Source organism: Oncorhynchus keta, chromosome 15 (assembly GCF_023373465.1).
Source record: "Oncorhynchus keta strain PuntledgeMale-10-30-2019 chromosome 15, Oket_V2, whole genome shotgun sequence".
Taxonomy (NCBI): Eukaryota; Metazoa; Chordata; class Actinopteri; order Salmoniformes; family Salmonidae; genus Oncorhynchus; species Oncorhynchus keta.
Window position 1 is genome coordinate 38704531 of NC_068435.1, and position 17169 is coordinate 38721699.

At 47.8% G+C, this 17169-nt stretch overlaps 1 protein-coding gene across 2 annotated transcripts in view; it reads left to right on the forward strand.

Moving 5' to 3' along the window:
• The window catches only part of LOC118394898 (neurocan core protein-like), a 93141-nt gene that overhangs the window by 33657 nt on the left and 42315 nt on the right, over window positions 1-17169 (forward strand). For both annotated transcript variants that reach the window (XM_052463997.1, XM_052463996.1), the window contains exons 12-13: window positions 200-1006; window positions 8562-8678. In XM_052463997.1, coding sequence (XP_052319957.1) covers window positions 200-1006; window positions 8562-8678 — 924 coding nt within the window. The remainder of the gene's footprint in view (window positions 1-199; window positions 1007-8561; window positions 8679-17169) is intronic.

The following is a 17169-nucleotide window of genomic DNA, read 5'->3' on the forward strand; positions in this document are numbered from 1 at the left end:
AGAAGACAAAGGCTTAGAGGTATTGGTTTTGTATCTCAGGGAACACAGTGTTTACACGATATGCTCTCCGCTATGCTCTGGCAGGATCTCTCGCTCTCTCGTTCTTCTTACAGCTCCTGCCCCTTCCCTCTTCTCCTTCCTTCTCTATCCTATCTCTCCCACTGCCTCCTCTAACTTCTTCTCTTTATTCCCCCTGCAGGTTTACTCTCATGGGGTCATGGGTGGTGGGATAGCTTAGGGCTGGGGGAACTAGATGATATACCACCCACTGGTGAGCCCTCGTCCTCCACAGCCCGGCTCACCTCTACCCCAGCCTCAGAGAGCAAGTCCTCTGCCTCCTCCTCCACCCCTGGAGGACGGGAGGCTGTCCCAGACACCACTCAGCCCAAAGGGGGGACGTTGGTACATGTGGCCCCGTCAAAAGTTGAGATCTCGCCCCAGCCGGATTATATTCCCACTAGAGCAGATGGCCTGGCTAGTGTTGGGAGAGAGAGAGTGATGGTGAAAGAGGAGGGGAGTGCTGAGGGGGCCTCCGAAGAGGCGGGAGGGAAGATCCAGATCACCCGTATCCCCGTTGGAACCAGCAAACCCATAATCAGAGTCCCTCCATCCAACGAGAGAACCACAAGGAAGGAGCAGTCAGGAGCCAGTCGCAGCACAACTCTACCACCAGTCAGCAGCTCCCCTGCTGGGTCAGACAGCAGAGACTCTTCCCCTCCATCCGGACCAGGTACTGGAGCTCTAGCCCCTCCACCCTCAGCCTCCGTCATCCAGGGAAGCTCCAAGGAGGCCTCGTGGTCCCTCTCCTGGGTCTCAGTGGAGAGATCTGCAGAGCAGGGAGGTGAGGGTCCAGAAAGTGGGCCCTTGGCGCTGCCCTCCATACCCCCAGTGGAAGAAGATACAGCCTGGTCTCACGCACTGGGCTCTGGTTTGCCTAGCAACCTGAGCGAGGAGGGTGGCAGGAGTGCAGGATTCAACCGGAGCAACAGAACTCAGGGCTCAGCTGGTAAGTTCTGTCTGTCGACCATGGCGCTTTCAACACCAAGTGTTGTGGGTTTGATTCTTGTTGGGGCCACCCATACAACAAATGAATGTGTCGTGTCTGGACTATCATTAAATGTGAAGAGTTATTTATATCAAATTAGTGCTCCTAGGTTTAATTATTACGTGATACCTCGTCAGTTCTCATTACTGAACATCGCAAACCCTTGGATATCTGCACCAACCCTAAGTTTCCATAATGAATCAGCAATATACAAATTGGCTTAATATTTATTTACTAACTAATCACAGAAATACTTAACAAACAAACAGTAGATATTGGTTACTAACAATGATAGAAAAGTCCCTAGTGGGCTAAGCCAATATGAATGCTTGGTAGACAAAGGGAAGGGGTGGGGACTGAGAAAGAGCGGGAAAGACAAAATGGATTCACTACACACAGTGGATAATTATAATCATTGGAATGCTAATCCTTTGTACATGAACGGCCGCTCATTCGAGAATAATTGCAATGTATATATTTCTGCTCGTATGTCTTTGTTGTCTTCTCTGTTGAAATCCTCAATCATCCTGTAGAGTTCATCAGAGTCTCTGGTTAACTTTCCCAGAAGTCACAATGTCTTTCATGGTTGTCGGTGGTTATAATGGATACTTCAGAGTACTATTCGGAAATGTTCTCAAAGAATAGATGCTTCGGCGGTTGTCGGTATTCTCGTTCTAGACTTACGTAATTTCTAGCTGCAGACTAGTAATTATGCGTCTAGAATTTTCTCCTGTAGTTATCGATAGTCTCAGAGTTGAACCATTTCCAGCCCTGTTGCCAAAACTACAGCTGTCTGGTCTAATGGTCTATAGAATTGCAGCCATTCCAACGTGGGAACTCCGTCCCGGCGTTCTCTGACTTAATGTGTATTTTGTAGGATGGTGTTTTATACTTGTGGAAGAAGGGGTGGTTCTATGACACCTATTGTGATGTCTGGGCCACTGACTAGTTCAGCTTTATATGAAAATCCATACTCTGATTTAGAAGGTTAACATGACATTACATCTTTTCACAAATAGTTTCATGTTTAATCACATACGTTTCACAATATTTAAATGTAAACCTGACAGCTGGGAAATGTACACTTTAAAATATACAGTTATGTGTGTTTCCTGTCCCTCATGAGATCACCAATTGAAACACACTGTCCATTATGTGTCCACGGACCATTCCAACATTCTCAAAAGTAGAAATATTGTTTAGTTCTCCGCCATTTTGGGGATTAGGAGTTTTAAACTAAGAGAAGCTCTTTGTTCTGGTACTCTCTCCCTCAATACGGCAGTTTCTACCAGGTATTTATGACCTATCGTAAAGTCATAAAACTTGCGGTGGGGAGAGTGAGAGAGGCGGGAAGCCACGATATACACCCCCAAAGGGCCACGTCGTGACATATGCACGCACGACAGTAAGTCGCTTTGGATAAAGGCGTCTGCTAAATGGCATATTACCATGATTAATATTCATATAATTATTACTATTATTATATTTTATTTTTTATCAACAAAATTACACGCAAAGCTGAACAAAACACCAACATTTTCCCATGTCTGTCCATCATGACCTCAGTCAATGTGATCTCTGTCCTCACGGTTGTTTCTTCGCTGATGTTATTCAATCTTTTTTTCAATTCAGAGATAATACCGTGTTGCGTTTCGACCTACAATACACCTCGTACCAGACCCATGCTGTATGTAGTCCAACTAGGGACTAGGAAGGTAGTCATGCCTCCATAGATACCGCCCTGATTAAGTTCACAGGCAGGTTTGTGTTTTGTAAATCTAGCACCTGCTTTAGTGTCTCTCTCTCCAGAGCTATTTCTCACCTGATAATGAATGAGGCTTGTAGCTGGATATAACCTCTCCCTTAGGCATTCCTGCACTACACATTTCTGTGGTGATTTATTTTTGCTCTCTTTGCATCGGTTCATGTTGTCAACAGTGCTAGATATCAAGGATTTATACAGTACCAGTCAAAAGTTTTGGACACACCTACTCATTCAAGGGATTTTCTTTATTTTTACTAGTTTCTACATTGTAGAATAATAGTGAAGACATCAACACTATGAAATAACACATGGAATCATGTAGTAACCCCAACAATTCTGAGATTCCTAATGCTACTGTCCCCACTACAACAACACAAGTATTTAAATACATGTCATTTTGTCCTTGAAACATTACATTTAAATACTGTATAATTCATTTGATTCCTATAGAGGACTGCTCCTCTGGGGAGTGCCAATATGGCCGACCGGTGGCTGCAAAACCTCTCAATGGCCATTACATAGCATTAGCAATCTAGGGTTTATAAACATCACTGGTAGATATGCTGTGTGTTCCTCAGAACCTGAGATGTGATGAGTAAATGTGTAACCAAAGACTTTGGGTTATAACAGCGAATAGTATTGACAGGGACTTCAGAGAATGTTATGTGGTGTTGTTCATTGAGTTGATGGCCTCTGGAGGTAAAGAAAGCATTGGGCCACTTTACTGACCCTGTATTAACCCCTTATTTCCATCCCATACAGTACATTAGCAGCCCCATTGCACAAACAGAAAAAATCTATTGAGGAGCTCATGGGATACTGGGTCTCGCTCTCTCTCTCTGTGTGTTCTGTCTGAGTAGAGAGGTGGCTATAATGTTTGTTTTTGCTGACTGGATCAGAGTGGACCTCATCAGGCTGTGTAATCAATAAGGGGCTGCAGGAGAGGCTGCTCATGTTTTATATACAAGCCTCAAGGGCCCTTCTCTCTCTCTATCCCAAACTCTATCACATCCTCCTTTACGTCTTTCTCACATTCTCTCCTTCTCTATCTCAACCTATTCCCCTCACTCACTCAACCTTTCACTTCTTTCTAGCTCTCTCTTTCTCTCCTTCTCTCTCTCAACCTATTCCCCTCTCGCTCACTCAACCTTTCACCTCTCTTTCTCACCCACTCTCTCTCACGCTCTTACCACTCTCTTTCCTTCGCTCTCCATTTCTCTATCCCTCTCCCTTCTCTCACATGAGCAAGAGTTGCATCAAGAGCTGTAGGCCAAAACAAGCAGCTTCTCTGAGTCGTTTGGTCTGTTTGTGTATTGGTGTGCTGTTTTGGTGCATATGTCTTGGTGTCAGGCGCAAGGTGAAGGCATAGCCTGTCAGCTCATTCTCTGCCCTGTTGATTTCTCTGCTCCACTCACTTTAATGAACAACCAGCCACTGTAGGCTAATCTGTGTAACACACACACACACACACACACACACACACACACACACACACACACACACACACACACACACACACACACACACACACACACACACACACACACACACACACACACACACACACACACACTAAAGTATTTTATTGGTCCTCTGGCTATTAGAAAGGCTCCAAACAGTGATGTTTGTGATGACTAGTCCTGACCTTGACTGTTAGAACAATATACTAGTGGCACGGTAGCAGCAACACATCGCTAGCCTTAGCACCTGACCTCAGCAAGAAATTGACCTGAGAAGGATAAACACAGTGGGTCAAAAATACATCTATAATCCAAAGGGTACAGTAGCACTGGGAAAGGGACAAGAGGATACCTAGTTTGTGGTACAACTGAATGGATTCAACTGAAATGTATCTTCTACTATTAACCCCACCAGAGGCAGAACAACAGCTGGACAGAAGTGATGACTATGTTCATAGAACATATCAAGGATTTACTTTGCTCAGTTCCTGTGGTTTTACTCCTGTTAGATGTTGCGTTCATCTGTCTAGTATTGTTGGCCTAAACGAATAGCCAGCATGATGATTATTGTGAGGATGTCTTTAAGAGACGTGTGCTATGTAGAAGATGGAATCAGGCTACAGGCTAATCATAGCCTGGGTCAAAGCTGGGCGATATGGACAAGGATGCTGTAGCTATCAATTGTCCCATTTAACAATCCCCTATATTAGCAAACTTATTTTCATTCAAACTTCACATTTCTCTAGTGTAGGCGACTTATCATAATGAACGATTTCAGAAAAATGCCCACGATAAGTGGTCGGTGTAGTCGGTGTCAATCATTTTCGGTTTATTGTCCCAGCTCAAGCCTAGGTATTCATTTTTACCCTCTGTGTGATGGGTAAACACACACACGCATGGTACACACAATCACGTAGACACACTCTGTCTCTTATACACACACACACATGCATGTGCGCATTGCATGTGCACACACACACACACACACACACACACACACACACACACACACACACACACACACACACACACACACACACACACACACACACACACACACACACACACACACATAATGAGACAAGATGGAAATTAGCATAAATATAATGCAAATTCAAATCACTTTGATTATACACACACACACAATGTAAGGAAGAACACACACACACACATACATACACGCATAGATCCACACACTCCTAGGTGTCAGAGGGCAGGAACAGAACATTCTTAGTGGGTGAGTCGGCACCTTCAAAGACCTCAAGGTTCCTTAACGAGCCACTTATGGGACAACCAGGCGTCATGGCGACCGTTGATATGGAAATGATTAATTATCCTGTGAACAATGATTGGCTGAATTATAGGGGGGCCTGAGAGATCAGTAGGTGGTCTGTTCCTTTCTCTATTCTTCATACCACATCTGAAGTTCTTTCTTTGCCAAGGATCACTTTCCATATGGTAACCATGACAACAGAGACAAGGAGAAAGGTGGTTGAAGTTTGGGTCTAGACATAGTGTCTTTCAGAAGAAACAGGAAAATATATCTTTATGTAGAAGCATTAGTTAAAGTTGCGATGATGCCCACACTACCACCATTACTCCAGAATGGTTGTGTATACAGATCATGACTGTTCACTACCACCCTCAACTCCCATCACTACTCTATCCACAATGCACTGTGTGAATGTGCTCCTGCGGTGTGGTTGGTTGACTGTCCTTCCGGGTGCCAGTGGTGTTTTAACCCAGTAGCAGCAGACTCGGCAGAGCACTGTGGTTACGTTGCACTTCCCTGCCTGTTCAATGGAGTTGAGGTCAATGGATTTGGAAGAGAGCGAGGGAGAGAGCTGCATGGCTCAGTAATTTTATGTAGAGTTGTGTGTGTGTGTGTGTGTGTACTGTGAAGGCTATGAGCCTATATACTGTACAGATTAGAGAAAGATAACCAAATCTATATGAGAAGGAGAGAAAGGGGTGGATCAGAAGTGTATGTATTCTTGGCAACGTTTAGTTGCTGCTAGATGCATTTATGTAAAAAAAGAGTACTGCCCTCCAGTCTAAGGATATCTCAATACCTTATATCTGACAACAGCAGGGCAAAAACATAGATCTAAATGCACACTGTATGACCGCAACCATACTGCCTTAGGGAATTGCTGCACCTCGTCTGGTTGTGCTTAGACAGCTAAACCAGGTGTCTTGCTTATCGCTGAAATTAGAATAAGAAAGCTGGTCATTTCAGCTGCACTGCCCTCCCTCTCTTTCAGGAAGATATCCAGGAGATGCTAACTTCAGCTGCACTGCCCTCCCTCTCTTTCAGGAAGATATCCATGAGATGCTAACTTCTCCTGCACTGCCCTCTCTCTCTTTCAGGAAGATATCCAGGAGATGTTAACTTCTCCTGCACTGCCCTCCCTCTCTTTCAGGAAGATATCCATGAGATGCTAACTTCAGCTGCACTGCCCTCCCTCTCTTTCAGGAAGATATCCAGGAGATGCTAACTTCTCCTGCACTGCCCTCTCTCTCTTTCAGGAAGATATTCAGGAGATGCTAACTTCAGCTGCACTGCCCTCCCTCTCTTTCAGGAAGATATCCAGGAGATGCTAACTTCTCCTGCACTGCCCTCTCTCTCTTTCAGGAAGATATTCAGGAGATGCTAACTTCAGCTGCACTGCCCTCCCTCTCTTTCAGGAAGATATCCAGGAGATGCTAACTTCTCCTGCACTGCCCTCCCTCTCTTTCAGGAAGATATTCAGGAGATGCTAACTTCTCCTGCACTGCCCTCCCTCTCTTTCAGGAAGATATTCAGGAGATGCTAACTTCTCCTGCACTGCCCTCCCTCTCTTTCAGGAAGATATCCAGGAGATGCTAACTTCAGCTGCACTGCCCTCCCTCTCTTTCAGGAAGATATCCAGGAGATGCTAACTTCTCCTGCACTGCCCTCCCTCTCTTTCAGGAAGATATCCAGGAGATGCTAACTTCAGCTGCACTGCCCTCCCTCTCTTTCAGGAAGATATCCAGGAGATGCTAACTTCTCCTGCACTGCCCTCCCTCTCTTTCAGGAAGATGTCCAGGAGATGCTAACTTCAGCTGTACTGCCCTCCCTCTCTTTCAGGAAGATATCCAGGAGATGCTAACTTCAGCTGCACTGCCCTCCCTCTCTTTCAGGAAGATATCCAGGAGATGCTAACTTCTCCTGTGCTTTACTATCTCCAAGGGGATGCTAACTTCTCCTGTGCTTTACTATCTCCAAGGAGATGCTAACTTCTCCTGTGCTTTACTTTCTCCTGTGCTTTACTATCTCCAATGGGATGCTAACTTCTCCTGTGCTTTACTATCACCAAGGGGATGCTAACTTCTCCTGTGCTTTACTATCTCCAAGGGGATGCTAACTTCTCCTGTGCTTTACTATCTCCAAGGAGATGCTAACTTCTCCTGTGCTTTACTATCTCCAAGGGGATGCTAACTTCTCCCGTGCTTTACTATCTCCAAGGAGATGCTAACTTCTCCTGTGCTTTACTTTCTCCTGTGCTTTACTATCTCCAAGGAGATGCTAACTTCTCCTGTGCTTTACTATCTCCAAGGCGATGCTAACTTCTCCTGTGCTTTACAATCTCCAAGGGGATGCTAACTTCTCATGTGCTTTACTATCTCCAAGGGGATGCTAACTTCTCCTGTGCTTTACTATCTCCAAGGGGATGCTAACTTCTCATGTGCTTTACTATCTCCAAGGGGATGCTAACTTCTCATGTGCTTTACTATCTCCAAGGGGATGCTAACTTCTTCTGTGCTTTACTATCTCCAAGGGGACTCGGAGGACGGCTACTCTTTCATATCGAGTCAAGTCGTTTTCACCAAAATGCGTTGTCCCCCCATAGAGTCAAGAAGCCGTGTTTAAATCGTGACAGTACGCCAAAGTGTGAAGTGTAGACTGAGGACTGTGTCCTCTCTGAGGACTGTGTGTCTTCTCTGAGGACTGAGGACAGTGTCCTCTCTGAGGAGTGAGGACTGTGTTGTCCTCTCTGAGGACTGTGTTGTGTGTCCTCTCTGAGGACTGAGGACAGTGTCCTCTCTGAGGAGTGAGGACTGTGTTGTGTGTCCTCTCTGAGGAGTGAGGACAGTGTCCTCTCTGAGGAGTGAGGACTGTGTTGTGTGTCCTCTCTGAGGAGTGAGGACTGTGTCCTCTCTGAAGACTGAGGTCTGTCCGAGAATCACAAGTCTTGCATGCATCTAAAAATGAACAAAAAACCTCTTAATTCTCCATAATCTAATCCCCCCCCTTCCTCTCTCTCAGGTGTGGGGGAGCCCTGTGTGACCAACCCATGTCTGCATGGAGGGCAGTGTGTGCCTCAGGGCAAGGGCTACAGCTGCTACTGCCCACAAGGCTTCACGGGGGAGAACTGTGAGATCGGTGAGTTTACAATACACACACACACACCCACACATGTGGACACATGCATGTGTATGTATTTGTGTGTAACTGAGTCTTAAAATATATTAGTGGTAGGCCTTTGTCAAGTTCTCCATCACCCTTTAGACAGGCGTTTGGGGGTTAGAGGTTAGAGGCTAGGGGTCAGAAGTATTGTTGTGGTTGTCAAGGTCAATCTCCTCTCTGTGCCTTCAGGCTCTCACTTGGATGGCTTTGTTACACACACACAATGAAAGGTTCGGTCAGAAACACCAACTAAACCAAATCCTGTTTACCAGTGTGTGTGTGGTGACTTCCGACTTTAGTTTACAGCAACTGTCTGAATACTGTCAGGACATGAACTACTTTAGGTAGTAACTACTTTAGGTAGTAACGTGTTGGCTATGAATCTCAGTGACTTTCTCCCATAAGGTTGACTAACATCTCTACCTCAGCCCTGACCCAGACTCACAAACCCTGCAGGATCATCTCCCATCTTACAGCAACAGGGCGGCAGGTTGCCTAGTGGTTAGAGCATTGGGCCAGTAACTGAAAGGATGCTGGTTCGAATCCCCGAGCTGACAAGGCTCTGTCGATGTGCCCTTGAGCAAGCCACTTAACCCTAATTGCTCTGGATAAGAGCGTCTGCTAAATGACTAAAATGTCAATGTAAATACCCATGAGATGAGACAGCGCCAGACATTCATTGTATTTACCTGTCTGCTGTGGTGAGGAGGTACACTACATGACCAAAAGTATGTGGACACCTGCTCGTTGAACATCTCATTCTAAAATCATGGGCATTAATATGGAGTTGGGCCCCCCTTTGCTGCTGTAACAGACTCCACTCTTCTAGGAAGGCTTTCCACTAGATGTTGGAACATTGCTGCGGGGACTTGCTTCCATTCAGCCACGAGAGCATTTAGTGAGGTTGGGTGGTTAAGGCCTGGATCGCAGTCGGTGTTCCAATTTATCTCAAAGTTTTTCGATGGGGTTGAGGTCAGGGCTGTGTGCAGGTCAGTCAAGTTATTCCACACCAATCTCGACAAACCATTTCTGTATGGACCTCGCTTTGTGCACGGAGGCATTGTCATGCTAAAACAGGAAAGGACCTTCCCCAAACTGTTGCCACAAAGTTGGAAGCACAGAATCATCTAGAATGTCATTGTATGCTGTAGCATTGTGATTTCCCTTAACTGGAACTAAGGGGCCCAAAGCATAAAAACAGCACCAGACTATTATTCCTCCTCCACCAAACTTTACAGATGGCACTATGCATTGGGGCAGGTAGCGCTCTCCTGGCATCCGCTGAACCCAGATTTGTCCGTTGGACTGGCAGATGGTGAAGCGTGATTCACAACTCCAGAGAATGCGTTTGTTGCTCTTAGACGTTTCCACTTCACAATAACAGCACTAACAGGGCAGCTCTAGCAGGGTAGAAATTTGACAACCTGACTTGTTGGAAAGGTGGCATCCTATAAAGGTTCAAGTTGAAAGTTACTGAGCTCTTCAGTAAGGCCATTCTACTGCCAATTTTTTTATATGGAGATTGCATCGCTGTGTGCTCAATTTTACACACTGAAATAGCCTAATCCACTAATTTGAAGGTGTATCCACATACTTTTGTATATATAGTATATTTGCCTAACTGGGTACTGCTGGCTTCTAGAGCTGTGAGACAGAGAATGGGCCTAGAGCATAATGCCAAGGCACGGCTGTGTGTGTGCGTGTGCATCAGTATTTGTGGTATTATCTCTCTCAGAGCAGTGGTGTAAAGTACTGAACAAAAATACTTTAAATTACTACTTAAGTAGTTTTTATGCTTTGCTTTACTATTTATATTTTTACAACTTTTACTTTTACTTCACTACATTCCTAAAGACAATGATGTACTTTTTTACTCCATACATTTTCCTTGACACCCGAAAGTACTCGTTACATTTTGAATACTTAGCAGGACAGGAACATGGTCTTCAATTCACACAAGAGATGTTCAAGCTCATGCTGGGGTGAAGAAATGACCAAGCTCATGCTGGGGTGAAGAGATGTTCAAGCTCATGCTGGGGTGAAGAGATGTTTCAGCTCATGCTGGGGTGAAGAGATGTTCAGCTCATGCTGGGGTGAAGAGATGTTCAAGCTCATGCTGGGGTGAAGAGATGTTTCAGCTCATGCTGGGGTGAAGAGATGTTCAGCTCATGCTGGGGTGAAGAGATGACCAAGCTCATGCTGGGGTGAAGAGATGTTTCAGCTCATGTTGGGGTGAAGAGATGTTTCAGCTCATGCTGGGGTGAAGAGATGTTTCAGTTCATGCTGGGGTGAAGAGATGTTTCAGCTCATGCTGGGGTGAAGAGATGACCAAGCTCATGCTGGGGTGAAGGGATGTTTCAGCTCATGCTGGGGTGAAGAGATGACCAAGCTCATGCTGGGGTGAAGAGATGACCAAGCTCATGCTGGGGTGAAGAGATGAACAAGCTCATGCTGGGGTGAAGAGATGTTTCAGCTCATGCTGGGGTGAAGAGATGATCAAGCTCATGCTGGGGTGAAGAGATGACCAAGCTCATGCTGGGGTGAAGAGATGACCAAGCTCATGCTGGGGTGAAGAGATGTTTCAGCTCATGCTGGGGTGAAGAGATGACCAAGCTCATGCTGGGGTGAAGAGATGACCAAGCTCATGCTGGGGTGAAGAGATGTTTCAGCTCATGCTGGGGTGAAGAGATGACCAAGCTCATGCTGGGGTGAAGAGATGTTCAAGCTCATGCTGGGGTGAAGAGATGTTCAAGCTCCTGCTGGGGTGAAGAGATGTTTTAGCTCATGCTGGGGTGAAGAGATGACCAAGCTCATGCTGGGGTGAAGAGATGACCAAGCTCATGCTGGGGTGAAGAGATGACCAAGCTCATGCTGGGGTGAAGAGATGTTCAAGCTCAAGCTGGGGTGAAGAGATGACCAAGCTCATGCTGGGGTGAAGAGATGACCAAGCTCATGCTGGGGTGAAGAGATGTTCAAGCTCATGCTGGGGTGAAGAGATGTTCAAGCTCCTGCTGGGGTGAAGAGATGTTCAAGCTCCTGCTGGGGTGAAGAGATGTTTTAGCTCATGCTGGGGTGAAGAGATGACCAAGCTCATGCTGGGGTGAAGAGATGTTTCAGCTCATGCTGGGGTGAAGAGATGACCAAGCTCATGCTGGGGTGAAGAGATGTTCAAGCTCAAGCTCATGCTGGGGTGAAGAGATGACCAAGCTCATGCTGGGGTGAAGAGATGACCAAGCTCATGCTGGGGTGAAGAGATGTTTCAGCTCATGCTGGGGTGAAGAGATGACCAAGCTCATGCTGGGGTGAAGAGATGTTCAAGCTCATGCTGGGGTGAAGAGATGACCAAGGTCATGCTGGGGTGAAGAGATGTTCAAGCTCATGCTGGGGTAAAGTGATGACCAAGCTCATGCTGGGGTGAAGAGATGAGCAAGCTCATGCTGGGGTGAGGAGATGTTCAAGCCTCATGCTGGGGTGAAGAGATGTTTCAGCTCATGCTGGGGTGAAGAGATGACCAAGCTCATGCTGGGGTGAAGAGATGACCAAGCTCATGCTGGGGTGAAGAGATGTTTCAAGCTCATGCTGGGGTGAAGAGATGTTTCAGCTCATGCTGGGGTGAAGAGATGACCAAGCTCATGCTGGGGTGAAGAGATGTTTCAGCTCATGCTGGGGTGAAGAGATGACCAAGCTCATGCTGGGGTGAGGAGATGTTCAAGCTCATGCTGGGGTGAAGAGATGACCAAGCTCATGCTGGGGTGAAGGGATGTTTCAGCTCATGCTGGGGTGAAGAGATGACCAAGCTCATTCTGGGGTGAAGAGATGACCAAGCTCATGCTGGGGTGAAGGGATGTTTCAGCTCATGCTGGGGTGAAGAGATGACCAAGCTCATGCTGGGGTGAAGAGATGACCAAGCTCATGCTGGGGTGAAGAGATGTTTCAGCTCATGCTGGGGTGAAGAGATGTTCAAGCTCATGCTGGGGTGAAGAGATGTTCAAGCTCATGCTGGGGTGAAGAGATGTTCAAGCTCATGCTGGGGTGAAGAGATGACCAAGCTCATGCTGGGGTGAAGAGATGACCAAGCTCATGCTGGGGTGAAGAGATGACCAAGCTCATGCTGGGGTGAAGAGATGTTCAAGCTCATGCTGGGGTGAAGAGATGTTCAAGCTCATGCTGGGGTGAAGAGATGACCAAGCTCATGCTGGGGTGAAGAGATGTTCAAGCTCATGCTGGGGTGAAGAGATGTTCAAGCTCCTGCTGGGGTGAAGAGATGTTTTAGCTCATGCTGGGGTGAAGAGATGTTTCAGCTCATGCTGGGGTGAAGAGATGACCAAGCTCATGCTGGGGTGAAGAGATGTTCAAGCTCATGCTGGGGTGAAGAGATGTTCAAGCTCATGCTGGGGTGAAGAGATGACCAAGCTCATGCTGGGGTGAAGAGATGACCAAGCTCATGCTGGGGTGAAGAGATGACCAAGCTCATGCTGGGGTGAAGAGATGACCAAGCTCCTGCTGGGGTGAAGAGATGACCAAGCTCATGCTGGGGTGAAGAGATGACCAAGCTCATGCTGGGGTGAAGAGATGTTTCAGCTCATGCTGGGGTGAAGAGATGAGCAAGCTCATGCTGGGGTGAAGAGATGTTTCAGCTCATGCTGGGGTGAGGAGATGTTCAAGCTCATGCTGTGGTGAAGAGATGACCAAGCTCATGCTGGGGTGAGGAGATGTTCAAGCTCATGCTGGGGTGAAGAGATGACCAAGCTCATGCTGGGGTGAAGGATGACAAAGCCCATGCTGGGGTGAAGAGATGTTCAAGCTCATGCTGGGGTGAGGAGATGACCAAGCTCATGCTGGGGTGAAGAGATGTTTCAGCTCATGCTGGGGTGAGGAGATGTTCAAGCTCATGCTGGGGTGAAGAGATGACCAAGCTCATGCTGGGGTGAAGGGATGTTTCAGCTCATGCTGGGGTGAAGAGATGTTTCAGCTCATGCTGGGGTGAAGAGATGAGCAAGCTCATGCTGGGGTGAGGAGATGTTCAAGCTCATGCTGGGGTGAAGAGATGACCAAGCTCATGCTGGGGTGAAGGGATGTTTCAGCTCATGCTGGGGTGAAGAGATGTTTCAGCTCATGCTGGGGTGAAGAGATGACCAAGCTCATGCTGGGGTGAAGAGATGTTCAAGCTCATGCTGGGGTGAAGAGATGACCAAGCTCATGCTGGGGTGAAGAGATGTTCAAGCTCATGCTGGGGTGAAGAGATGACCAAGCTCATGCTGGGGTGAAGAGATGTTCAAGCTCATGCTGGGGTGAAGAGATGACCAAGCTCATGCTGGGGTGAAGAGATGACCAAGCTCATGCTGGGGTGAAGAGATGTTCAAGCTCATGCTGGGGTGAAGAGATGACCAAGCTCATGCTGGGGTGAAGAGATGTTCAAGCTCATGCTGGGGTGAAGAGATGACCAAGCTCATGCTGGGGTGAAGAGATGACCAAGCTCATGCTGGGGTGAAGAGATGACCAAGCTCATGCTGGGGTGAAGAGATGACCAAGCTCATGCTGGGGTGAAGAGATGACCAAGCTCATGCTGGGGTGAAGAGATGACCAAGCTCATGCTGGGGTGAAGAGATGTTCAAGCTCATGCTGGGGTGAAGAGATGTTCAAGCTCATGCTGGGGTGAAGTGATGACCAAGCTCATGCTGGGGTGAAGAGATGTTCAAGCTCATGCTGGGGTGAAGAGATGACCAAGCTCATGCTGGGGTGAAGAGATGACCAAGCTCATGCTGGGGTGAAGAGATGACCAAGCTCATGCTGGGGTGAAGAGATGACCAAGCTCATGCTGGGGTGAAGAGATGACCAAGCTCATGCTGGGGTGAAGAGATGACCAAGCTCATGCTGGGGTGAAGAGATGTTCAAGCTCATGCTGGGGTGAAGAGATGTTCAAGCTCATGCTGGGGTGAAGAGATGACCAAGCTCATGCTGGGGTGAAGAGATGTTCAAGCTCATGCTGGGGTGAAGAGATGTTTCAGCTCATGCTGGGGTGAAGAGATGTTTCAGCTCATGCTGGGGTGAAGAGATGTTTCAGCTCATGCTGGGGTGAAGAGATGACCAAGCTCATGCTGGGGTGAAGGGATGTTTCAGCTCATGCTGGGGTGAAGAGATGACCAAGCTCATGCTGGGGTGAAGAGATGACCAAGCTCATGCTGGGGTGAAGAGATGACCAAGCTCATGCTGGGGTGAAGAGATGACCAAGCTCATGCTGGGGTGAAGAGATGTTTCAGCTCATGCTGGGGTGAAGAGATGACCAAGCTCATGCTGGGGTGAAGAGATGTTCAAGCTCATGCTGGGGTGAAGAGATGTTTTAGCTCATGCTGGGGTGAAGAGATGACCAAGCTCATGCTGGGGTGAAGAGATGACCAAGCTCATGCTGGGGTGAAGAGATGACCAAGCTCATGCTGGGGTGAAGAGATGTTCAAGCTCTGCTGGGGTGAAGAGATGTTTTAGCTCATGCTGGGGTGAAGAGATGACCAAGCTCATGCTGGGGTGAAGAGATGTTTCAGCTCATGCTGGGGTGAAGAGATGACCAAGCTCATGCTGGGGTGAAGAGATGTTTCAGCTCATGCTGGGGTGAAGAGATGTTCAAGCTCATGCTGGGGTGAAGAGATGACCAAGGTCATGCTGGGGTGAAGAGATGTTCTAGCTCATGCTGGGGTGAAGAGATGACCAAGCTCATGCTGGGGTGAAGAGATGTTTCAGCTCATGCTGGGGTGAAGAGATGACCAAGCTCATGCTGGGGTGAAGAGATGACCAAGCGCATGCTGGGGTGAAGAGATGACCAAGCTCATGCTGGGGTGAAGAGATGTTTCAGCTCATGCTGGGGTGAAGAGATGACCAAGCTCATGCTGGGGTGAAGGGATGACCAAGCTCATGCTGGGGTGAAGAGATGTTTCAGCTCATGCTGGGGTGAAGAGATGACCAAGCTCATGCTGGGGTGAAGAGATGTTTCAGCTCATGCTGGGGTGAAGAGATGACCAAGCTCATGCTGGGGTGAAGAGATGTTCAAGCTCATGCTGGGGTGAAGAGATGACCAAGGTCATGCTGGGGTGAAGAGATGTTCAAGCTCATGCTGGGGTAAAGTGATGACCAAGCTCATGCTGGGGTGAAGAGATGAGCAAGCTCATGCTGGGGTGAGGAGATGTTCAAGCCTCATGCTGGGGTGAAGAGATGTTTCAGCTCATGCTGGGGTGAAGAGATGACCAAGCTCATGCTGGGGTGAAGAGATGACCAAGCTCATGCTGGGGTGAAGAGATGACCAAGCTCGTGCTGGGGTGAAGAGATGTTTCAGCTCATGCTGGGGTGAAGAGATGACCAAGCTCATGCTGGGGTGAGGAGATGTTCAAGCCTCATGCTGGGGTGAGGAGATGTTCAAGCTCATGCTGGGGTGAAGAGATGACCAAGCTCATGCTGGGGTGAAGGGATGTTTCAGCTCATGCTGGGGTGAAGAGATGACCAAGCTCATTCTGGGGTGAAGAGATGACCAAGCTCATGCTGGGGTGAAGAGATGACCAAGCTCATGCTGGGGTGAAGAGATGTTTCAGCTCATGCTGGGGTGAAGAGATGTTCAAGCTCCTGCTGGGGTGAAGAGATGTTTTAGCTCATGCTGGGGTGAAGAGATGACCAAGCTCATGCTGGGGTGAAGAGATGTTTCAGCTCATGCTGGGGTGAAGAGATGACCAAGCTCATGCTGGGGTGAAGAGATGACCAAGCTCATGCTGGGGTGAAGAGATGTTCAAGCTCATGCTGGGGTGAAGAGATGTTCAAGCTCATGCTGTGGTGAAGAGATGACCAAGCTCATGCTGGGGTGAAGAGATGACCAAGCTCATGCTGGGGTGAAGAGATAACCAAGCTCATGCTGGGGTGAAGAGATGTTCAAGCTCCTGCTGGGGTGAAGAGATGTTTTAGCTCATGCTGGGGTGAAGAGATGTTTCAGCTCATGCTGGGGTGAAGAGATGACCAAGCTCATGCTGGGGTGAAGAGATGTTCAAGCTCATGCTGGGGTGAAGAGATGTTCAAGCTCATGCTGGGGTGAAGAGATGACCAAGCTCATGCTGGGGTGAAGAGATGACCAAGCTCATGCTGGGGTGAAGAGATGACCAAGCTCATGCTGGGGTGAAGAGATGACCAAGCTCATGCTGGGGTGAAGAGATGTTCAAGCTCATGCTGGGGTGAAGAGATGACCAAGCTCATGCTGGGGTGAAGAGATGTTTCAGCTCATGCTGGGGTGAAGAGATGAGCAAGCTCATGCTGGGGTGAAGAGATGTTTCAGCTCATGCTGGGGTGAGGAGATGTTCAAGCTCATGCTGTGGTGAAGAGATGACCAAGCTCATGCTGGGGTGAAAAGATGTTTCAGCTCATGCTGGGGTGAGGAGATGTTCAAGCTCATGCTGGGGTGAAGAGATGACCAAGCTCATGCTGGGGTGAAGGGATG